Source organism: Polypterus senegalus, chromosome 10 (genome assembly GCF_016835505.1).
Source record: "Polypterus senegalus isolate Bchr_013 chromosome 10, ASM1683550v1, whole genome shotgun sequence".
Classification (NCBI taxonomy): domain Eukaryota; kingdom Metazoa; phylum Chordata; class Cladistia; order Polypteriformes; family Polypteridae; genus Polypterus; species Polypterus senegalus.
Window position 1 is genome coordinate 126584228 of NC_053163.1, and position 24505 is coordinate 126608732.

At 38.3% G+C, this 24505-nt stretch overlaps 1 protein-coding gene across 1 annotated transcript in view; it reads left to right on the forward strand.

The window, feature by feature from the left end:
• mtm1 (myotubularin 1) overlaps positions 1-24505 on the forward strand; it is a 111807-nt gene that overhangs the window by 58949 nt on the left and 28353 nt on the right. The window contains exons 6-8 of the mRNA XM_039766552.1: positions 581-682; positions 2519-2602; positions 12313-12462. Of these exons, the coding sequence (XP_039622486.1) occupies positions 581-682; positions 2519-2602; positions 12313-12462 (336 nt within the window). The remainder of the gene's footprint in view (positions 1-580; positions 683-2518; positions 2603-12312; positions 12463-24505) is intronic.

Consider the following 24505-nt stretch of genomic DNA (forward strand, 5'->3'; position numbering starts at 1 on the left):
TTTATGGTACACTTGTTGAAGCTGATTGGCTTAACAAATCTAGCAGTCAGAATAATTGCTTGAAATCCAAAAAATATATAAAATCATAATTAGAAAACTGCTGCTGCCTTACAGCTCCAGGAGGCTATGTTTGTATTTGTAAAGATTGTAGAATTTCACCTGATTTCTTAGTGGGTTTCTCTATGTAATCTACTTTAGTTTCCCCTCCCACATTCCAAAGGTTTGGTTGATTGACTACTTTGGCGCTGGCCCTAAGGGTGTGTGGGTGGTAGTATGCCTTATAATGGTCTGGTGCTCTATCCAAGCTGTAAGACAGACTTTGAAAGACGACAAACTGTATTGAAAAGTGAATTTTGAAAATTGATTTGTGGATAAAGTAAAAGTAAATACAAGATACAAGACATTTGGTTACTACAAAAAAAGCATCAGTGGTTAGATTTAGTGAGATTAAACTAAACCAGTAACTTGTTTATGCACCCTGCCTGTCTCATGCTCTATTGCTTTTATATTAATTTTATGTGTCTTGTGTATTAGATTTTGTACAATTTTTAATTGCAGCTTAATTGTACTTGTAAAATAGGACATGAGAAGCTTGAGGTTTGCACTAAAACAAGAAGGACATAGCAGAAGAGACATTTTTGACAGCCTTTTTAAGTATGCCTTTCCACAGTCCCATAATATGGTGAGTATTTCTTCAAAAAATAAGCCTTTTTTGTGAATTTAAATGATTTGTTTTCATGAAACTGATTCTGCTCAGTTCCTTTTTGTAGTGGGAAAATCATTAAGTGTAATGAGAAAATGGATGCACTAAACCGTTACCTCAATAACCTTTGTAAAGTTCGTGAGAGAATGTTCTTAATGAAGCTTAATGCTACGGTGCAATTCTGCAGTCAGATGCTTTAGAATTGTGTTTTGTCCACATTTGCATCAGCTATTGGTGTCTTGTTGTCTGACTTCTGTGTTCCACATGAAGCACTGTTTGTCAGAATTTGACACTGGCCTTAGAGTCCCCTCTTTGCCATTTATTTTCTATTCACAACAGCAAATACTGTATAATGAACAGCTGATTTTGCTTAGTGTTAAGTGAATTTAAAAAAAAACAGAGGATATTAATTAAATAATTATCTTAATGAGCACTTTACTGTAGAAATACCTGCTCCTAACTGAATTTATTGCCATATTAACTCAGGTGTTTCTTTATTTTTTCGGTTACCTGTAGGTAATGATTTTGTTTCTGTTTCTACTGATACCCATAAGAAAGTGTCGTCTTTTGCCATATATCTGTCAGTCGCTATGTATGTTATATTGTGTTTTATTTTAGTGTTCTCACAAATGTTCAACCTTCTTACTGTTGTCTCCATGATTATTAATATGGGCCTGAAGGTTGTTTCAGTTTTTCTTGATAGATGAATTATATTACATTATCCTGATGTTAAAGTAGCTTACTCTACTCGATTTCTTCCTGTTGTTGTAGATGGAGCTAGGCTTTAAATTCCAAAAAGTTATTTCCTGATCAAAGTTAAATAAGCAAATGCAATGTTTTTTTAGGAACCAGTTCTGTTGTTCAGGTGCTTTAGTAACCAATAAAGAGACGTAAACCACAAGCCTGGCCATACTACTTCTATGTTGCTGGAAATGTAAGTAATACAGAAGACAGATGGAAGTGGAACTTTAAAATATGAGTGATGGGGAACAAAATCCTCCTTGTAAGCAGAATACGTTAGAACACATTAAGCACCACTTCTATTGGCCCAGCATCAACGAGGAGTGTCAACTGTGGCAGATTCCCAGGAGGGACCAAGCTCCTCTGGTTAACCTACCTTTAATTGACATCCCCTTTGAATTTATTGGAGTAGACCTCGTAGGACCCATTGAACCCTTGGGGCAAGGACATAAATATATCGTAGTCCTTTTCGATTATGCCACCCGATTCCCAGAATAAATGAATTCTGCTATCAGTGATAGTATAAATTGGATAAAAATTTGGTTCAAAAATAGGGTGAGAGTGTGTTGTTTCTGGTTTATGTGTATATCTTTGAAGCCTGTTGGTTGAATCTAATGAAGGTTTTAACTTTGCAGTCATTAAAATTAAATTAGGTCCAAGCAGCAATAGTCCTGCACTTACAGTCAGGAGTCTTCTTGGAAGGGATTAAAATTCAAGTCTCAATGTGGATAAACATGCTTTGATGAAGGTTACAGCTGCCTGCAACACACGTCTCGATTTAATATAGCATATTACTGCTAAATACAGAGTGCAAGATAAAACATTACAGCACAAAGACTTTTTAAAGGGGAAAATAATATTTTCATTGCATGTGCTACATGCTGTGTCATATGAAATGAGATAGAAGCAGTATATATATCCAACATATTCCAACTCATTCAAATGTATTTTTGTAATGGACGTATTTAATAAAGAATACTTTTTATAATGTTCAAGTGCCAAATTTGAAATCTAAAAAATAATTCCAACATACTAGGAAAATGTTTAGTAATGGTTTGTTTTCTTTTCTTATAGCCATTTTTTGCCTTTTTAAGTCAAGAAAAGTTTCTTGAAAATGGCTGGAACGTTTATAGTCCTATTAATGAGTACAAAAGGCAGGTGAGTAATATTTAAACTAAAATGTTTTTTTATGCAGCTAGAATCATAGAAATAAATAACTTAGAAATTGTATTATTTAAAAAGCTCCTTTTTTATCAAGAAACTATACTTAGATGTGCATTGTTTCAGAAAATGTAAGGCTGATCGGTAATAACATTCATGCATTTTGCCACTTACCCTATCATGCATGTATCTACGTTTGTATGCACTTCTGTGTGTTTGTATATTTATTATGTCTATAAGGATTGTCATGAGATTGAGATGGATTGAAAACATTCAAGAACCATTACAAATATTTCATATAGTAGGGAGTCAATCTTGCTGCTTCTTTACACACATTATTAACTGTGTAATATGTGCACTATATATAGTACCACATGTTTTACAACAATTTGTTCTATTGCCATCATTTCTGAAGATTACACACTAAAGTAATTACACTACTAAATTTTGTTCAGTATACCATGTTACTTCTGTTACTGAATCTATTAGAAGGTTCGTTGCAATGAAGTCAACAAAAAATTAGGTATGGCATATGTGAAAATTCAAGCACCTTTCTGCTAGAGCACCATGGAAGTCGCCTCTCATTATGGTATAATTGTTGCTTGTTGCCGATGTAGTACATACTATAGAACAGTAAGTAATTATACATGAGTGCTTAGGTATTTCACTATAGTTAGTTCAGTATTTTTCTAAACTAATATAATTTGCACAGTATGTCATGAAAGTGTAAAGTAATATTTATAATATATAATAGAAATTAAAAATGCAGATTATAAAGAGGGTAGAAACTGGTTTTAAAAAAATGCAACATTGCAGAATTTGGGGATTAGTACCCAGGATTAAAGGAGCTGGAGTAAAGCATTCAAGATGGGGTATGAATAGAGAGCTCTATAAAATCCATTGACCTTGGGGTGTGGAAACTGGTGAGCCTGTTTACCATCCATAGCATGGTTCAGCTTATGGAGTTGAGAAAGTGAATAAGGTATACTAGCCAACCCGCGGCGTACCATACGCCGCATAATCAGGCCGGTTTTTTAATGAATTTTAAGCACAGAGAGAAAATTAACATTTGAAAAATCGGTAATGTAATAAATCGGCAAGAAAAGCAACATTGTAACAATGCACGGAACGAACCAACACACAATCGTCCGTGACTGAAAACCGGCGGATCGTCCTCGCGCCTTCTGCTGCCAGACAGAGGGATGGGGGTTCACGGCGCGGAGAGTGGAACGGGAGGAGAGAAGGACGTCCATTCAGCTCCGTCCGTCATGCTAGTCTGCTGATTTCTCGTTCAGTATGTACTGCCCAGTCATGTACCCACCTCCAACTTGTCACTTGAGTCGTCGTCTTTACACAGTCCAGATGTACATGTGACTGACGTGGACTTTCCATTGCTCTGTGCGGTTTTGGCCGCTTTTCTATATATATTCCACCAAGACACCTGACCACGGTAGTAGCGAGGTGGCTGCGTATAAAGTGCAGGAGCATCTAAGAAGACGCATGTTTGTCGCGACGCAACCAGTGGGAGCGTCAGGGCCGATCCTGGGTAGACGGCTGCCTTTGTGCGAATGTGGTTTCGCCGCCCTACGTAACTATTTTCTATTATGATATGACGGATATTACTATTACTTGTACTACTTCAAACAGGATTAAGACGGTGTTAGGGTTAGAGTCGGGATGTATAAATAAAATTTAATTTCAAACGATGAATTTCAAACCAAACCAGCCTAGATTAGAAAGCCGGTTTATTTAATCGTTCTAAGCGACAGGCAGCTCTGCACACAGTGACAGTCAATTCAGAGATCGCCGCAGCCCCGCTGTCTTTTGCCGCTTCTCTTGACTCGCAATCCTGTTGAGGAACGTACGCGTCTCACATGAAATCTATCGCCTTCCCGACGCAACTATTAAACATGCAAGTTGAACGTTGACTAAGGGACTACACACATTTAGAGAGCGTGTCGTAAACACATGGTAAGCAATGGAACCGTTTAGACAGAGCGTGCGATGAGCCGGCGACCATCAAAGGCTTTTGCGCCGCTCGCGCGAGCAAATCGCTATGTATGTGGAGTCCCTAATAGGCATCAACACATCGACTACAATACACGCCACACGCAACTTTGTCAAACTTTGCTCACTGCAAACGCCGCCGCTGCTATAGTCGTCGGCCGCCCTCAGACTAAGATTCAAAGGCGGACAGCCGCCGGTTGCAGCGTCGCCGGCTGCTGCACGTCTCCTAAACGGCCGCCTTTGAGTTTGGCGCCACGCGCGGCGCGTTTTGCCCGTCGCCAGGATCGGCCCTGGGGAGCGTATGAGTCGCACTTAGTGGGAATTCCACGGTTTGCAGCCCGAATGGGGCTCAACGGCTTACCCACGCCGGGTAGACACACGGTCAATGTCATGCATAATTATTTATTGAATGCTAAACACTTCTGGAAAGACACAGTTGTCTAAAATGGGAGGGTTTGAGGATACAACAGAAAGTGAATGAAAAGATGGAACTGTACACTTTTCATTGCTCTGTGCGGATTCGGCTGCCTTTCTATATATAATCCACCAAGACACCTGACCACGGTAGTAGCGAGGTGGGAGGGGGGTGTGAACAAAGTGCAGGAGCATCTAAGAAGACGCATGTTTGTCGCGGATGCGAATTGTTGTATGTAGCGTGTAAAACAGTTTGCCATGGAGCACGTGGTGGAGCGTCGTAACCAAAAACTCAGTTTTAAAGACTGCTCACGTCATTGTGTTTTAACCTCAGTTGTAAAGGATTGTTTTAAGGATCCCATATGGGGATACCCCTCGCAAACCGTTTGACACGCTGCACCATAGAGTCCGCACGTATTCATGTAATCAGCGTATTGTTGAGCAGACTGTATAACAATGCCTCTGTGACTAAGAACAACGGACACCACGTCACCGAAGTTATCCCAATGTTGGCAAACAAAGCTAAGAGCCATGTCACGAAGTTTGAGAGCAACAGTTTCGTCAATGACATTTCTCCAAAAAAACCCGACTGACAGAAACAAACAGTTACCTGAAGCAGGAATTTCCATAACATTGAAAGAATTGTTGTTTCCATGAAATACATTTGAAGCGGCAGCCATGGAGGGCAAAAGAATAGTCAACGTGGCTCACAGCTGGGTTTGGACCGCAGCACAGACCAATGCGAGTGAGTATGTGTTTGATGAGCTGTTTGATTTGGCGGGCAGTGGTCTGAGGTGCGTTCCTGAGCACGTGGGAGGAGGTGTAGAGTTTCTGGGCGGGCTTCGTTGTTCCTTTCGCATGTTTTTCATGGTGTCGAAACCAAAAGAATAATGAAAAGTCAACGTGCATGTGGACTCCTAGCACAGACGAAAGGGGCTAACTGGGTGGTCGGTGAGTTTTTGCGTCCGGGCACATGGGCAGGCAGTGTGAATGCCTAGAGAGCGAGGGTAGACTCGGGCCGGTGAAAAAGGAGTGTTGGTGGGTAGGAAAACGTCTTCCGTGTTCCTGCAGGAGCATCTAAGAAGACGCATGTTTGTCGCGGATGCGAATTGCTGTATGTAGTGTGTAAAACAGTTTGCTATGGTGCAAGCGGCCATGCGTTGTAACCGAAAACTCGTTTTTTAAAGACTGCTTACTTCATTGTGTTTTAACCTCCGTTGTAAAGGATTGTTTTAAAGATCCCATGAGATACCCCTCACATGCTGCATATGGAGATTCACCTCCGCGAGAAACTTGCCTCTATGAACAGTCAACGTAGCTCGGAGGTGCATGACATGAACATGACATTAACCTGCCCTGCACCGCATGTGGCCTCCACGACAGACGAATATAAATGACAACACTTTTTCTGTGTCCTCGCGTCCGACTTGGTGGGCGTGGCCCTGCGAGTTGTCATATCCAATGGAGTTGGTGGGCATGGCTCCTTCCTTCGTGCGCCATAGGTGTCTCACTTGTCGGCGGCTTAGTGAATCCACGCCCCTTCCGGCGTGCTTTTCATGATTGTCTTGCCTTAGTGAATTATATATATAGATAGTGTCACCTCTAACCCCATGTGAGTAGATACAGAGCTGGCTGTGTGAATATCCAGAAGATGAAGCAGTTGGTGACTGGGTGGAGCCACATCAATGATATTGGAGGTAACCACTTAAAAACCAAAACACCCACCTCCCCAGCCAGGTCATTACAATATGTATCTATATTCCTCTAGTTGTACATCCACCACTAGTAATTAAGTTTCTTATAATGAACTAAAGCCCTTGAATGTGTTATCTTTGTTAACTGAGGCTTTACTGTGTTAAACACTGAACAATAATACTTCAAAAACATTTTAATATTTCTCATTAGCACAAAAGTCTGAATCAATAAGTGGATGTGTGAGCAATCTTTGTGAAAGCTTTATTAGATTTTCTTAGAGTGGCTGGTTAAACAGATATTTGCAGACAAGAGTTAATTATCAGGAATTCTCAGTGCTGTCTTTCAAATCTCTTTTTGTAATCTTCACTATGGCTTTTACTACTCTATTGCTTAAGTCAACCAGTAGAGATGGGGGTCAAAAATTAGCAAACACTGTATCACTTTACTTATGGCATCTGGTAAAAGGCTTGGTGGGATCATCAATAATATAACTAAATAACATTAGGTAAATTATGTCTTTTGATTAGGTGAAATAAGGTTCAGACAAATGCAGCCATCTTGCCATATTAAAGTTAATAGTATTAGTTAAATAAATGCATGTTTTAATTATTTACAGTGCTAAAAAAGTATTTGCCCTCTTCCTGACATTCTTTATTTTGTATACTGTATATGCCACAACAATGGATTGAGATCTTTAGACAAAATACATTACAGGGAACCAGAGTAAACCTGTCCCACCACTTTTAAATTGCTACTCAATATATTTAAGAAACGATTATCCAATATCCATATTGCCAGTGTAAAAATGTTGTTGCCTCCTTAGCTGGTCATACAAACAACTGAATAATTCGGCTCTGCTGACACAACACAGCCAAAACTGACTGAAGCCATCCTGGTTGAATCTAACACTCACCATATTTTGACCTAAAAGAGTGAAGTAGTCACCACAACTTTTCTACAAAAAAATGCTATCCCTCAATTAAAGAAAATTCCAGAAAAAGGAAAGGGTTACAAATCCATATGCAAGGCTCTGAGCTGTTACCACATCAAAGTGAAAGCCATTATCTCTGAATGAAGAACACTGGAATAATGACGAATCTTCCCATAAAGGCCAGCCTGCCAAAATTAGGACACAGCGATGATTCATTCAAAAAGTCAGAGAATACCAGAAACACATCCATAGAACTGAGAGTCAGTGTTCAAGACTTTATGATAAAAATGTTTAAAAAAAAAAACACCAAGGATAACTTTTGTAATAATAATCTATGGGCAGACAGGCAAAAAGTTGAACACTTTGGCTAACACTAATCTAAATATGTCTGGCATAAAGGTATTGCAGCATTAAACAGTTAGAACATTGTAATTTCAATTAAATATGGGGTTATTTGTGATTGTATGAGGATGTTTTGCTGTCTCAGAACCTGCAATACTTGACATTACTGAAGGAACCATAAACTCTGCATTTTTCCAGTATATTTCTAAGGAGAATGTCCACCCACTGTAAATTGGTTATGCAGCACAACCTAAAATACAAGTAAAACTGAATGCCTCAAAAGAAACAAAGTTTTGGAGTGGCCTTGTTAAAGTCCTGACATGAACCCAACAGAGGTGCTGCTGTAGGACTTTAAGTGAGCAATTCGCTCACAAACCTACAAATTAGTTTGAATCATAGCAGTTCTGCAAAGAAGAAGGGAATAACATTCTGCAACAGTAATGTGAACCAATATCAAATTATAAGTGTTTATTTGAAGCTATCTCTGCTAAAGGTGCTGCAACCAGTTATTAAAATTGGGTGAGAGTGGTGGGTGTTCAGTATCTTTTTCACTTGAGCAATAGTGGGTGTTGAATAATTTTGTTTCTAGAATAAAATGTTCTCTTTTGTCAATATTGCATTTTTCTTAAAGGTTTAATGCCAATCATTGTGGAAAACCTGCAAAACCAGAAGATAATAGGAAGAGTTCAAATACTAAATTAACACCACTGTAGCTCCTAGCTGAATATAAGAAACATAATTATTGGTTATCTCACTTTTGTTTGCTACCTCATATGATTATGTATCTGATGACTATTGCAGATCTGTCCTGAATTCTATAGTGTAGCATCATTCTGCTCCTTACAGATCCGGCGGTCCGGGTTACAGTTCTGCTTCAGGTGGTTATCTGTGTGTATTATACATATTTTCCAATATCTTTGTGGGAGTTTTGTCCACATTCCCAACAGTCATGCCAGTTAAGGTATTTTGCAGTTTTAAATTGTCCCAGAGAGTGTGTGTGTAATGGACTGGTGTGTTTTTCAGGGCCATTTCTGGTCTTGTGCTGGAAGGGATGGGGTCCACCTAACTGTGATCTTGAATTAGGTTAAGTGGATCTGCTTGATATTTTTTTGGTATATTCTTCAAAGCAACAAAAACAAATAATGTGGCCATAGTCATCGGCTGGTTAAAAAACAATGTAACAATGTCACGATGAAATTGTTCCACCATCCTTCAAAATGCGTTAGATTTTATTGTGATTTGCATCTCAAAAGAGTGACAAGTGTGTATACCTCCATTAAATATAACAGTGGTTGCTGGGCACATTGTAAAAGGAAAAAAATATGCACAGACATAGTTTTATTTAAGCTTTGATAAATATTTTATTTATAGTCACAACTGACTTTTTGTACTGCACTAAAAAAATTGACACTCTATTTAAAATTAAATTTATGTAAAAGTCAAAGCAAAAGTCTTTGGGCATCATGTTAGCTTAGTATAGAATTTAATAATAGGAGTTGCTTTTCAAAAATTAAAACTAGGCTCTTTTTTGAAATTAGTTAAAATATCATATGAAAAAATTGATTGCGTATATTTTTTCCATTATTTTCTGCATAATGATTTGTAAATGTTCCTTGAGTAAATTTTCTCATCAAAAACAAAATCCTGACTTACGGTATGCCTTCATATTTGAATCAAGTAAAATTTTCAATCTTACGCAAATTGTAAAATTATCACTGTAATTGGCAGTTTGTTTTGAACATTAAAACAGACTTGTCTTTTTGATAACAAGCCATTCAACCTGATAAGCCTTTCAGTCTCATTCACCTAATTTCTGCAAAACAGCAAGTCAAATTTTCAAATGTCCTCAAAGTACCACTGTGTTCTCTATGTGAACACACATTTATAATGTTTATGTGAAATTATACCTTATACAAGTTACCATCTGTGTTCCCACATTCATGTTGAAGAATTTATTATCGGGTATACTCAGCACTCCCAAAATCATCTTAGTTGCTTCTCTGAGGACTTTCTATTGTGCTGTTTTGTTTTTTTATAACATGGAAATCAAAATTGCACATCCATCCATCCATCCTCTTCCGCTTATCCGAGGTCGGGTCGCAGGGGCAGCAGCTAAAGCAGAGAGGCCCAGACTTCCCTCTCCCAGGCCTGCCGGGAGACATAGTCCCTCCAGCGTGTCCTGGGTCTTCCCTGGGGTCTCCTCCCGGTTGGACGTGCCCGGAACACCTCACCAGGGAGGCGTCCAGGAGGCATCCTGATCAGATGCCCGAGCCACCTCATCTGACTCCTCTCGATGCGGAGGAGCAGCGGCTCTACTCTGAGCCCCTCCCGGATAACTGAGCTTCTCACCCTATCTTTAAGGGAAAGCCCAGACACCCTGCGGAGGAAACTCATTTCAGCCGCTTGTATTCGCAATCTCGTTCTTTCAGTCACTACCCATAGCTCATGACCATAGGTGAGGGTAGGAGCGTAGATCGACTGGTAAATTGAGAGCTTTGCCTTACGGCTCAGCTCCTTTTTCACCACGACAGACCGATGCAGAGCCCGCATCACTGCAGATGCCGCACCGATCCGCCTGTCGATCTCACGCTCCATTCTTCCCTCACTCGTGAACAAGACCCCGAGATACTTGAACTCCTCCACTTGGGGCAGGATCTCTCCCCCAACCCTGAGAGGGCACTCCACCCTTTTCCGGCTGAGGGAAAAATTGCACATAGTACTCCAAATGAGGCTTCATAAGTTCATTGTATAGCTTAATCTTAACCTCTGTTGATTTGGACTTCATGCCTGTTGATATATTAATAAATATCCTATTGGCTTTTTTAATTGCTTCTGTACACTGTATGGATGAAGAAAGTGAAGTGTCCACTGCAACTCCTAGCTCCTTCTCATATGGTGCACATTCATGTTTTAAACCACCCACTGTGTATTCATATCTTACATTCTTACTTTCCGCAGGTAATACTTAAATTTATGTACATTCATTTTCATCTGTCATAAGTATGCCCCATGCTGTATTACATCTTGGGCCCCTCTGTAATGTTTGGTCTGATTCTTTATTATCTGCCATCCAACTTAATTTTGTATGATCTGTGACTTAAAAAGGTTGCTTGTTATTTATATTCCTACCAAGATCATTTATGCACATAAAAATGAGTAGCAGCACTACCGCTAATAAATTCAACTAATTCAGAATAAATTTCATGTTGAAGCAGATTTTGCACCCATCTACATACTGTACCTTGAATTCCCACATTAAGTTTTTATGCCTAACCTCTCAGCACGGACCTTATCAAAAGACTCCTTAAAAACAAGAAAAATAATTTATTATCCCCTCTTATCCAATACTTTTTTGCTTCCTTCGAAGAATTCCATTTGATAAGGAAAGTGTTATCTCCCTTGTCTAATTCATTATGGACCAGTCTGCCACGTGATGCACAGTCTTTTTCTTGATGATTGCTTCTATTAATTTATATGCATGTTAAGTTTACTGGTCTATGATTTGATCAATTACATTTTTATATATATGATGTACCTCCACTTCTATTACTTTCTTCACATGATTTCCTGTTTTGTTTTTTGTGTTTTCTTCATTTTTCGATACTTTTCTGCATTTGAAGTATTATTAAGCAAACCAGTGCTGGCATTCAGTAGCATAATTTAATCTCCCAGTGCTCATTATTGTACTGTATAAGATTTGAATGTAAAAATTTGCTTGCTTTACCTGAGGTCACATACTACACATTTCAGATCACATCCTGTTGTTTTGCTAAGTTGTGCCCCTATTTGAAGATATAGTAACAAAAAGGCTCTTCAGTAGTAAGGATTCATTTATAGGGTGTTGATATACAATGAGACATATGTATTCAGCACATAACATTCACATATGATCTGTGTTAAATAAAGACAGTTTAACAAAATAACTTTCACAAGAATATTAGAGCCATCAGAAAACAGTATTTTTGGCTCTGTTCAACACTGGTCCATCCAGCTGGTATTTGATTATAAAAAACAAATGGTTTTCTATATCGGTCAGTCCAACAATCCATTTCTACAAATTTGTAAAAACTTAAGTTTATAGTTAATGGCAAGCATTTTTATTACTATTTTATTACCCTCTGAGCTCATTTAACAAAGTAATGACTTGAAGGTGTAAGCCTCTTCTTACTGTAGATTTTATTGTAAATAAATGTTAAGCTTTAAGTAAGTGATCTCTAAGTTACTCAATTTTTTAATATTTTAGAGTTTTAATTTTTGATTTCTAATCAAAGAAGAGCAAACTTTTCAAATGTTTCTTTATTCTTTTTTTATGTACTAGGGTTTGCCAAACGAAAAATGGAGAATTACATTTGTTAATGAGAAGTATGAATTGTGTGATACATACCCTACGATTCTTGTGGTGCCTTTTAAAGCAAGCGATGAGGATCTAAGAAGAGTTGCAGTATTCCGATCTCGTGGTAGAATACCGGCAAGTATTAACTTCAGTAAACTAAATGCACTTTGAATAAAATGAATATTCTTTTTAATAATCACCATATCTAAAGTTTCAGGTTTTATATTAATGAGTAAAGAGCTCCACTGCCACTTATTTTATGCTGTTCACACACACACACACTATACTCAAAGGTTAAATTGGTGCAGAATGTTTTAATTTTATACACCAACACCAGAAGTTAAAACTATTAATAAAGAAATGATTTCAGTCACTGACACAAGCAGTCCAACGGAACAGGAAAACCTTTGTTTTTATTTTATAGTAGGAGGAACAGACAGGGTTACGCAGCCAACCTCCTCATCTGTAGATCAATGATTTATTATCTTCAGTCCTGCATATTACGTCAGTAAGTAAAAGACAAGGTAACCCCAAGGTGACTGAGGACTAAATGTTTTTTTCAGACCGAAAACCTATCTGGAGCATACTGAAAAAGGCACATTTCTACAGCTTTACAGGAATACTTTATTAAGAAGAACACTAGGAATTATTTTGCTAGAGTTAAGAAAATTGTTTATTTTATAGTTTGTATTCTGTTTTCCACATTTGAATAAAAATTATTATTATTATGGTGTGTTTACCAGTTTACCATTTTAAAATAAATAAAACTTTACTTGTTAGCCACATTTTTATTACAGCAAAATAATGTTTTTTAACAAACAGCAAAAAGTGAAAACATTTTTCATTGTATTACAGAGAAACTAAAGTACTAGGTTGTTGTACTGTGTTAGCCATTATGAATGTAGAGAAAAGCCAAGCAAAATGACACCTTTTATTGGCTAACTAAAAAGGTGTCATTTTGCTTGGCTTTTCTCTACAGAGAAACTAAAGATAATTTTTTTACTTCATCTTAAGGTATACAAATGAGCAAGTAGAAGCTTTCATTCATTATTTTTCTTCATTGAAATAAGAGGGAAAGTACTGTTTAAACCTAAAATGAAATTTATTTTCTATTGCCAGCAGAAAATGCTTGGAATATTATTTTATTTACAGAAAACAAAGAGGATACATAAACTTTAACCAAATATCCAGGTGCATCTTGTATATTCAGAGTCCATCCTACAGTAACTGGTTTAAAATCAGCTTGCAGTCTACCTGAAGTTTTCCCATTTCATTTTATAAAATATCTCTGCTGCAGTGAGATGGCTGTGAAATTTGGGAGTTATCTATTTGCACATTTTTTAGAATTAAAAAAAATTGGGGTCTAACTGAATGATTAAAATGCTGGAATATATCAAGATGTAAGTTGTTGCAATGTTTTTGGAAAATATGTAAAAAAAAAAAATCATTTATGCACAATATAAAAAATACATTTTCATAAGATTCTTGAATTAAGAATCCTTATGTGGTGGAAACCATCAGGTTAATTGGAGTTTTTAATGTCATTGTCTTTAAGTGTTCTAATATGCCAGTTAATTTAATGGAAGAATTAGAAGACAACATCCAGCCCATAAACTTTGGTAAATCAAATGTTTGCTGTCCATTTTAAGAAGCACACAAATCAATTTTTTTTAGCTGAGCAGAAAATTGTTCAATGTTTTGTTTCAGTGTTTTAAAGTCTATTAATGTACTTCTTTAGAAAACCAGATAATTGTGTGTGATCAGTAAGGGGCATTACAGAACCCCAAACCCCAGATACAACTTCAGACACTTGCCCTGGGTGCAAATACAAGGTTTATTAATAACTAGCCAACCCGCATGCCGCATATAATTATTTGAGTGAACACTTCCTGAAAGACAGTTGGTTAAATGGGGAGGGTTTGAGGATACTACTGTCGGTGAATGAAAAGATGGAACTCTTGAGTGAACAACATACAATTGTCCATGAGTGAAAACAGGTTTTGGCAGATGCGGGCATATTTTTTTGAAAGTTTGTCCTTGTGCCTTATTAATATTCATTGCAAACGCCAATCTAACAGGAAATTGTGTGCGTGTAAAAGTAAAAGGCAAATTAGAATCTGATGGGGTCAGGAAAATCCGGGGAATAAGGACAGTTTGTGAGGTAGCAGATGTGATAGTCTTACACTCCAGTACATTGTGGTGAATGCTGGTAACAGTCAAGCTGTTCACATCAACCTCAGCTGTCCACAACAATTCCCAAACCACACCCCACATGCATAATAAAATCAAACGCTTTTTTTACTTTAAAGATCTTGATCACCGGGGGTATACCTAAAAAAAGCTTACATAGCACTCATCATGAGCTTTAATTTTACGAAAGCTTCTATGCCTTTATTATCGTAGAACAGACTTACTGTAAACAAATGTGAGCTGGAATGATGTCAGAATTGTTGTGCAGTCATTTTTTGCTAGGCAAAATAGGAAATCCTAACTTTGGTTTCTAGAAGGTTACATTTGCTGAAAGGTACATCTAGCTGCACGCTTGCATAACGTGCCGCATTATGTGGAGAGTGGACAACAGACCACTCTGAAAGTTCACACACGCGTTCTCCTCGCCACGCACACACAAAGCTGTAAAAAGGCACTGCTTGCTCATGTGCCCACCCCCAAAACATCAACAAACGCGTCCTCCCTCACTTTGGTCTGTGCTACAGTCCACATACAGCTGTGAGCCACGTTGACTGTTTATTTGCCTACCATGGCCAACGCCTCAAATGTATTTCATGAAAACAACACTTCTTTCAATATTATACAAATTCCTGCTTCCGGTAACTGTTTGTTTCTGGCAGTCGGATATTTCTGGAAAAATGTCATCGACGAAAGTGTTGCCTTAGAACTTTGCAACATGGCTCTAACCTTTGTTTGCCAACATTGGGATAACTTCGCGGACGTGCTGTCCATTGTTTTTAGTCACGGAAGCAAAGTCATACAGTCTGCTCAACAATACGCTGAGTGCATGAATACATCTGGAGTTTATGGTGGTGAGGCAGAAATTGTGGCGATGTCCCAAATGCTTCCAGCTACTATCTCCATTCACTTCCGGGAACGTAGTCATGCCTCTCCTCGAGTTTACAATCCGGGCCAACGTCTCTCCATATCCCTGCTCTTTAGCGGTCCTTTGGATCATGGGCATTATGAAGTTCTCTTGCCCTTCAAATACACACGCGATAACCTTCTAGTGCCATCTATTGAACAAATGCATTCCACACAGGGCTTTCAATGCACCATTTGTTCCAAAACCTTCTGACTGCAGAGATATCTCAAAGCACATTTAAAAACACACTCCACTGAACGAATGCTGCAATGTGAACATTGCCAGCAGTGCTTCAAAACAACTCGCGCTTTGAAGAAGCACTTACAAACTCATTCCACTTACACCTTCAGTTGCACATTTTGTCTTTGCTCAAAAACCTTCACGCAAAAGAAATATCTCAAAGCATATTTAAACACACACTCCATTGAAAAAATGCATTCCACACAGGACTTTCAATGCACCATTTGTTCAAAAACCTTCCGACTGCAGAGATATCTCGCCTCACATTTAAAAACACACTCCACTGAACGAATGATGCAATGTGAAAATTGCCAGCAATGCTTCAAAACAACTCGTACTCTCAAGAAGCACTTACAAACTCATTCCAATTCCTTTCAGTGTCAACTCACAAACCCCATGCACAGTCATCACATTCAGTTTTCTACTGCTTTTCAAGAAGATACCGCCATTCCCGTCCAAGAACATAACATTGGCTTACCTACTGCAATATGCACTTCATGCAAAGCACTTCATTGGCCATCAGAGGTCAATAGATCCGGACATTACACTAAGTGTTGTCATACCGGCAAGGTGTCTTTGCCACCGTTTTGGGGGCGGGCACATGAGCAAGCAGTGCACATGCCTCGAGAGTGATGTTGGAAGCCTGCGGAGGGTGAGAGTTGGTGGGCTGAGCCTTGCCGTGCGTTCCCCATGACGTAGGTGTAGGGTTAAAGTCGGCGTTCGTGTCTCTTTCATGCGTAACCCATGGACGGGGCTCTCTGTCTTGCATGCGGTGAAAAGTCAACATAGCTCAGAAGTGCATGTGGACTTTTGCACAGACGAAAGCGACTGAGGCTGTGTTTGATGAGTTGTTGCTTGCGGGCACATGAGCCATCAGTGCACATGCCGCAATAGCGACGCTGGACACGGGAGGACAGTTACAGTTGGCGTGCATGGCTCTGTCGTGCGTATCCCATGACGCGGTAGGAGGGTTAGAGTTGGCGGACGGGGCTCTGTCGAGCGTATCCCATGGTCTTAGAGTTGGCGGGCAGGGCTCTCTGTCTTGCTTGCGCTCACTGTCTTGCGTGCCTTTAGTGAATTATATATAGAGAGAGAGATATAGATATAGATATATAGATAGAGATATATAGATAATTACCTTTGCAAAGGTTTCTTAATAAACACAATCACAATACCAGTCCCTTACTCTTTTCATCTTGTCCTCTTCCAGTCGACTCCAACTCGATGAGGTAAAGTGGCTTCTTTTATCTTAGACCAGGGAGTACTTTCAGTGCTAAGGCCTAGCCCAGTGTTTCTCAAACTCGGTCCTGGGGACCCCCTGTGACTGCAGGTTTTTGTTCCAACCAGATTCCTAATCAGTTACAATGCCTAATAACACTGAGCTCATTTAATTAGCTGGCATTTTTTTTCTTTTATTCGACATTCAGAAAAGCATAGCAGCATGATTTTTACATTTCTAAGGAATTTATAAATGTTTCTGCATTTGCTATAGATTTAAATACTTAACTTTCTTTTGTTGATTTCATTATACTTTGCCCTTTCTCTGTGCAGTTTTTCTTAATAATAACAACTTTAAAATAGCAGTTCAGACTTGCTGGCAAACAGTGAATAATCAAAGGCTGCAACTACTTTAGCGTCAGGCTCACTAATTAGTAAATAATGGATTAATTAAACAATTACAACATCTTGAAAAGTAGAATGAAAATCAAGATGAAAATACTGTTAAAAAGAAAAAAAATACATTTCCTATATAACTGCTTGGTACATTATATATACTGCTCAAAAAAATTAAAGGAACACTTTGAAAACACATCAGATCTCAATGGGAAAAAGAAATCCTCCTGGATATCTATACTGATATAGACTGGGCAATGTGTTAGGAACGAAAGGATGCCACATCGTTTGATGGAAATGAAAATGATCAACCTACAGAGCCCTGAATTCAAAGACGCCCCAAAAATCAGAGTTAAAAAAAATTATGTGGTAGGCTAGTCCATTTTGCCAAAATTTAATTGCAGCAACTCAAAATTGTACGCAGCACTTTGTATGGCCCCTGTGTTCTTGTATACATGCCTGACAACATTGGTGCATGCTTCTAATGAGATGACAGATGGTGTTGTGGGGGATCTCCTCCCAGATCTGGACCAGGGCATCACTGAGCTCCTGGACAGTCTGAGGTGCAACCTGGTGGCATTGGATGGACCAAAACATAATGTCCCAGAGGTGTTCTATTGGATTTAGGTCAGGAAAGTGTGGTGGCCAGTCAATGGTATCAATTCCTTCATCCTACAGGAACTGCCTGCATACTCTCACCACATGAGGCCAGGAATTGTCGTGCACCAGGAGCCACTGTACCAGCATAGGGTCTGACAATGGGTCCAAGGATTTCATCCTGATACCTAATGGCAGCCAAGGTGCCTTTGTCAAGCCTGTAGCGGTCTGTGTGACCCTCCATGGATATGCCTCCCCAGACAATCATTAACCCACCACCAAACTGCTCATGCTGAATGATGTTACAGGCAGCATAATGTTCTCCATGGCTTCTCCAGACCCTTTCACTTCTGTCACGTGCTCAGGGTGAACCTGCTCTCATCTGTAAAAAGCACAGGGCACCAGTGGTGCATCTGCCAAAGCTGCATGCTGCTGGGCAGTGAGCTCAGGGCCCATTAGAGGACATGGGGCCCTTGGGTCACCCTCATGAAGTCTTTCTGGTTGTTTGGTCAGAGAAATTCACACCAGTGGCCTGCTGGAGGTCATTTTGTAGGGCTCTGGCAGTGCTCATCCTGTTCCTCTTTGCCCAAAGGAGCAGATACTGCTCCTGCTGATGGGTTATGGACCTTCTATGGCCCTCTCCAGCTCTCCTAGAGTAACTGCTTGTCTCCTAGAATCTCCTCCATGCCCTTGAGACTGTGCAGGGAGACACAGCAAACCTTCTGGCAATGACACATATTGATGTGCCATCCTGGAGAAGTTGGACTACCTGTGCAACCTCTGTAGGGTCCAGGTATCGCCTCATGCTACCAGTAGTGACACTGACTGTAGCCAAATGCAAAACTAGTGAAGAAACTGTCAGAAAAGATGAGGAGGGAAAAATGTCAGTGGCCTCCACCTGTTAAACCATTCCTGTTTTGGGGGTCATCTCATTGTTGCCCCTCTAGTGCATCTGTTGTTAATTTCATTAACACCACAGCAGCTGAAACTGATTAACAACCCCTCTGCTACTTAACTGACCAGATTAATATCCCATAAGTTTCATTGACTTTATGCTATACTCTGATTAAAAAGTGTTCCTTTAATTCTTTTGAGCAGTATATATATCTATATTTATTTATATATATCTATATATATATATATCTATATATATATATCTATATATATATATATATATATATCTATATATCTATCTATCTATCTCTATCTATATCTATATATTTCTCACACTTAGTTTTCTAATTAATATATTGTTCCCTAAACACAGAACTTGGGAAATTAGTTCACTTAATTAGCCCAGGAGATAAATTAAAAACAGAAGCTGTTTGGAACAAAAACCTGCAGCGACAGGGGGTCCCCAGGACCGACGTTGAGAACCCCTGGCCTAGCCCATTGGAAGAACTACTGTGTTAAATGGAAAGCCCTCAAAGCAGGGATCACGTATTCCTGCAGCACCTCCTGATGGCACCCATGAAACCTGACAAGGCTGCCCTATGGGACTTCAGTTCCCAGTATGCCTTGCAGTTATCAGGGTTGTGAGATTTCCAGAATCACAGATTGGGACAACCACCATTTCAAGTGACACAAAAAGATGTTAACTAAGGAGGGCAAAAAAGATCACTTTAATTAAATTATAATTATAGATTTATAAACATATATAATCTAAATGTATATGTAAATAAGTGCATATATAGAAGAGAACGTATATAAAATAGTCGAAATAATCACAATAGTACACTTTATTCATAAAAGGCGGTACACGAGGCTGTCTGTAAAAATTTAGCAAGCCTGTTGAACTAGATATTCAATATAAAAATTGAATTCAGATCAAATCAAAATTTATTTATAAAGCACAATTTTAAAACACCATAACTGTACAACCAATGTGCTGTACAATAAAATAAAAAAAAATCAGTAAAACAAAGTACAAAAATTACATAAATATTAAATCAAATAAGTTGAAAGAACCGATTAGAAGATAAACAATTTACAGAAAAACAATGGATATGAAAAAATGAATACGTTATTACTAACATAGTTACTCATATACGGTTAAAAGCATTAAGATTTTGTTTATAAATACAATTTTTGTTCAATCAGGATTTTCAGAGACAATATAGGATTTGTCTGTTGAGTTCGGAATGGTCTTGCTATTAACATCCCCAATATCTGTAAATTCTGTGATATTTTTTTTTTCTCCATGTTTATATCTAAATTCTGTGTCACAAATATTCACTTTATTTTTATTTGATGGATCTGAAACTGAAGCAAAAAGTGTGTTCGTTTCTGATTTTTGAGACAGATGCATAATAATTATATATAAATCGGTCTATTCTCTCTATTGTAATGAAAAAATCTTGGGAGACGAGACTTTTTTCCTGCGACAAGACGTGATCTTTTGAAGAGACTTTTTGAAATTAAGTTCCGTGAGATGGAGACTTTTAACATGAGATTCTTTCAAGTTATGTCATACAACCATTTTCAAACAAGACCACGGTCCTCTCACCTCTCAGTCTTGTGAATGCTTTTGTCAGACACACTACTTGCACACTCAGCTCTTATAAATTTCCCAATTAAAGAAGACATATTAAATCCAAATCTTATTGAAGAATTTCATCACAAAGGGTTATCAACAGAAGAAATTAGTACATGGGCAATCCTAGCACCTAGAAACAAGGAAGACAAACAAATTTACACCAAAAATGTCGATCAGCAACAAGGCAGAGTGGTTAAATGCATATCAATAGACTATGCTGAAATAGTTGGTGGTGATCGTGCAGAAGACAACAACTTACAATATCACAAAGAATATCTACCGTCCGGTGTTCCACCACACAAATTACTGTAGAAAGAAAGGTGTATCCAAGAAAGGTAATGTAGTACATCTTCCACAGATAACATTAGACACCAAATAATATTTTAATACGAATGGCATATGAAGATTTCAACAGTTTCCTGTTAGAATAGCTTTTGCAAAGACAATTAACAAATCTCAGAACCAAACATTTGAAAAAGTTGTTTTATTTAATAGAGAGAAAGAAATTAAATTCAATCAGGGGCAGTTATATGTCACGTGGATGCAAATTTAACACTTCACATGAAAATTACAATCTGTTTAAATTGTAAATTCACATCCCCCATACGTGAGCGGCAGAACCGCAAAGAGGCTAGCACGTAGCGCTGGCCAGGGGGTTGGCAACTGAAGCAAGCAGGAGCAAAGCCCCCTAGTATATAAAAGATGGAAAAAATATCATGACACAATAAGTACTGTTTTACTATTTTTCCATTGTCCAATATTATCACTGTTTGCAGGGAGTGTGTCGACCTTGTTGAGAGGTTTACTTACCTTGGCAGTGACATTTATGTCTCTGGTGACTCTTCTTATGATGTCAGTAGATGGATTGGGAGAGCACGGGGGGGTCATGAGGTCACTGGAAAGGGGTGTGTGGCACTCCCGATATCTATGCAAAAGGACTAAGGTCCAAGTCTTTAGAGTCCTCTGCTTCCTGTCTTGCTATATGGTTGCGAGACATAGATGCTATCCAGTGACCTGAGACGAAGACTGGACTCCTTTGGTACTGTGTTTCTCCGGAAAATCCTTGGGTACCGTTGGTTTGACTTTTTTTCGAATGAGCAGTTGCTCATGGAGTCCCGGATGAGGCACATTACGTGCATTTTGAGGGACCGTCAGTTACAGCACTACAGCCATGTGGCGTGTTTCTCCGAGGGTGATCCGGCTCGTAAGATCTCATTGTCGGGGACCTGAGTGGCCGGACCAGGCCAAGGGGTCACCCACGTAACACCTGGCTGCGGCAGATAGAGGGTCATCTCCGATGGGTGGGACTGGGGCGTTGTCAACCGGGATCCCGAGAAGTTTCGTTGTGTAGTGGGTGCTGCAACGCACTGTACCAGTACATGCTCCCCAACATGACTTGAATATTAATACAGTAATCCCTCGCTATATCACGCTTTGACTTTCGCGGTTTCACTCTATCGCGGATTTTAAATGTAAGCACATCTAAACATATATCACAGATTTTTCACTGGTTCGCCGCTTTCTGCGGACAATGGGTCTTTTAATTTAGGTTACATGCTTCCTCAGTTTGATTGCCCAGTTGATTTCATACAAGGGACGCTATTGGCGGATGGCTTAGAAGCTACCCAATTAGAGCATGTATTACATATTAACTAAAACTCCTCAATGCTAAAAGATATGCTTCCCGCGTGGAGCTTGTTTTGTTTGCTTCTCTCTGTCTCTCTCACTCTCTCTGCCTGCGGAGGGTGTGAGCAGAGGGGCTGTTTACACAGTGGCTGTTTGCCTAGAAGATAGGACGCTCCTCTACAAAATGCCGCTTTATCGTGTTGCTTCTGTATACTTAAAAGCAGGTATTGATTTTTTGATTGTTTGCTTTTCTTAGCGAGTGCTCTCTCTGACATTATCTGCTCTTCACGGTGCGCCTTTGAAGATAAGATATGTTTGCATTCTTTTAATTGTGAGAAAGAACTTCCATCTCTGTCTTGTAATGAAGCACAGTTTAAACGTTTGACTAAACGGTGTTATTTCATGTCTAGAGGGCTCTAATAATGTTAACAGTGTGGGAGAGTTTATAAGGGCTTAAAATATACAAAAATAACCATACAAACATATGGTTTCTACTTCGCGGATTTTCACCTATCGCGGGGGTCTGGAACGCAACCCCCGCGATCGAGGAGGGATTACTGTACTATTATTAATTGTATTCTCACACCTTTAGAGTAAGGTAAAATTCTTACTTTCTTGTGTAACCAGTGTGCAGCATATTACCACTCTCAGGCGCCATAATAAACAAGAATACTTTAGAATGCATAACTATTTTAATTAATAGAAACCCAAATCATCTTACCAGATGTACTTATTAGTCCTATGCCTATGCTTAAACTTGGACAACTTAGAAAGGAAAAAAAATCCTAATATCCATACATGTTTCAAATAAGGCTACAGTCATCATTGATAAATGCTGTGTCTTTCTGCTCGCTTGTGCGTGATGCCAAAATCAAACAGCAGCTGAAATGTTTGTTGGTAGTGCTTGGCAAAAAATCTCAATAGGAGAAACTGTCTCTTCACTGATGTGAGTGGATCAGAAGTTTAATGAATGTATTATATACGTTGATTTCTAATCCAAATACAAAGTTTTGTTCTAATATGATTTATTCTAATTTGTCTTATTTCCAATGATTATATGAAAATTGAAGCAGGAAAAAGTAGTACAATCCAAAAGATTAAAACATTTATAGAAAAAATTCTCAGAAGCAAGAAATTCTTTAATATTGCCTCATTTTCATTTTTATACATGTTTAAATATACCCCCAAAAACCTGTTTTGATATCTATATCTAAATACTTGCAAGAGGGTTCTACATATCATTATTGAAAGTTGTTCTAGTGGAATTAAGGCACCCTGGTAATGTGTTAAATGAAAATATATGACTGAAGTCTCAGGTAAGGCATTGTGACAGATTATCCCACACATTTTTTCTTTGTTTTTATCATATAACCAGGTTTAGGTTTGATTGAAGATAAAAAAAAAAATTACATCAGTCACTTTATGATAGTTTTAATTTTGAATTAGAGTTTGGCATTCAAAATAGACCAGCTGATGTGAGTGATGTAAGATATCATATATAACGGGTGTATAGCATTTGTAAAATATATGGAGTAATAAAGATGCCAGATGGCTGCTAGCATTGCACATGTTAAGTGCTTAAGCTTGACACACAGCATGAAAAATGTATTATATTTTATGGTGATTAAAGCAGAAATTAACTTAAATGTCAAATGTCTTGCAAATATCTCTTAAATACTACTTTAGGAGCCTGCTGAACATATTTGAAGAGTAAAATAAGATTGACGTGCTACAATTGAGAATGATTTACTGTAACCATTCAACAAATGTTAATGTTAATTTTATTTGTAATATACCTGTTAAATCTCCAAACAAAGAAATAAATCACTGCTCTTAACTCGAATAATTAATTACTAGAAGCTAGTAACAGAAATTTGCTTTTTAAAATTTGCATGCAGAGTTTTTACATTTTGGAATGTTTAGTCTTATGTTTTGTCAGTTTTGACTTAGGTTTAAATGTCTTAAATGAATCCTGAAAAAAGTAGATTTCAAAGGATGTTTTTTAAACAATATTTTACATTCCAGATTGCATAAGCTGTTTTAGTTGATCAATTTAAGGAAAGATCACATACCCAAGAAATGTAAATAAATAAATAGAAATAATATAACCTACTATGACATACAGTCTTATGGGGTGGTGGAACATATCCCTACAGTATTGTACCTTATTGTATGGTCTACTTATGCACATACTCATAACAGCACTCATACTCTCATGGAACCAATTTAGAAACACTAACCTAATAATGTGACACATACACTTTGGGAGAGAGAGTAAGAGAGTTGGTTAAAATGAATTTGTCAGCAGATATTTTTAAAAAAATGATTGTCCTGATGGGGATAGTTGTGTTGCTATTGGCTCCTGTCTATACACACTTGAAGTCACATAGAGAATCTAAAGTAATATTTAAATGAAGAAAATTATAAATGGTGATAATTCCTAATTAGGAACAATGTTAAAATAATACTAA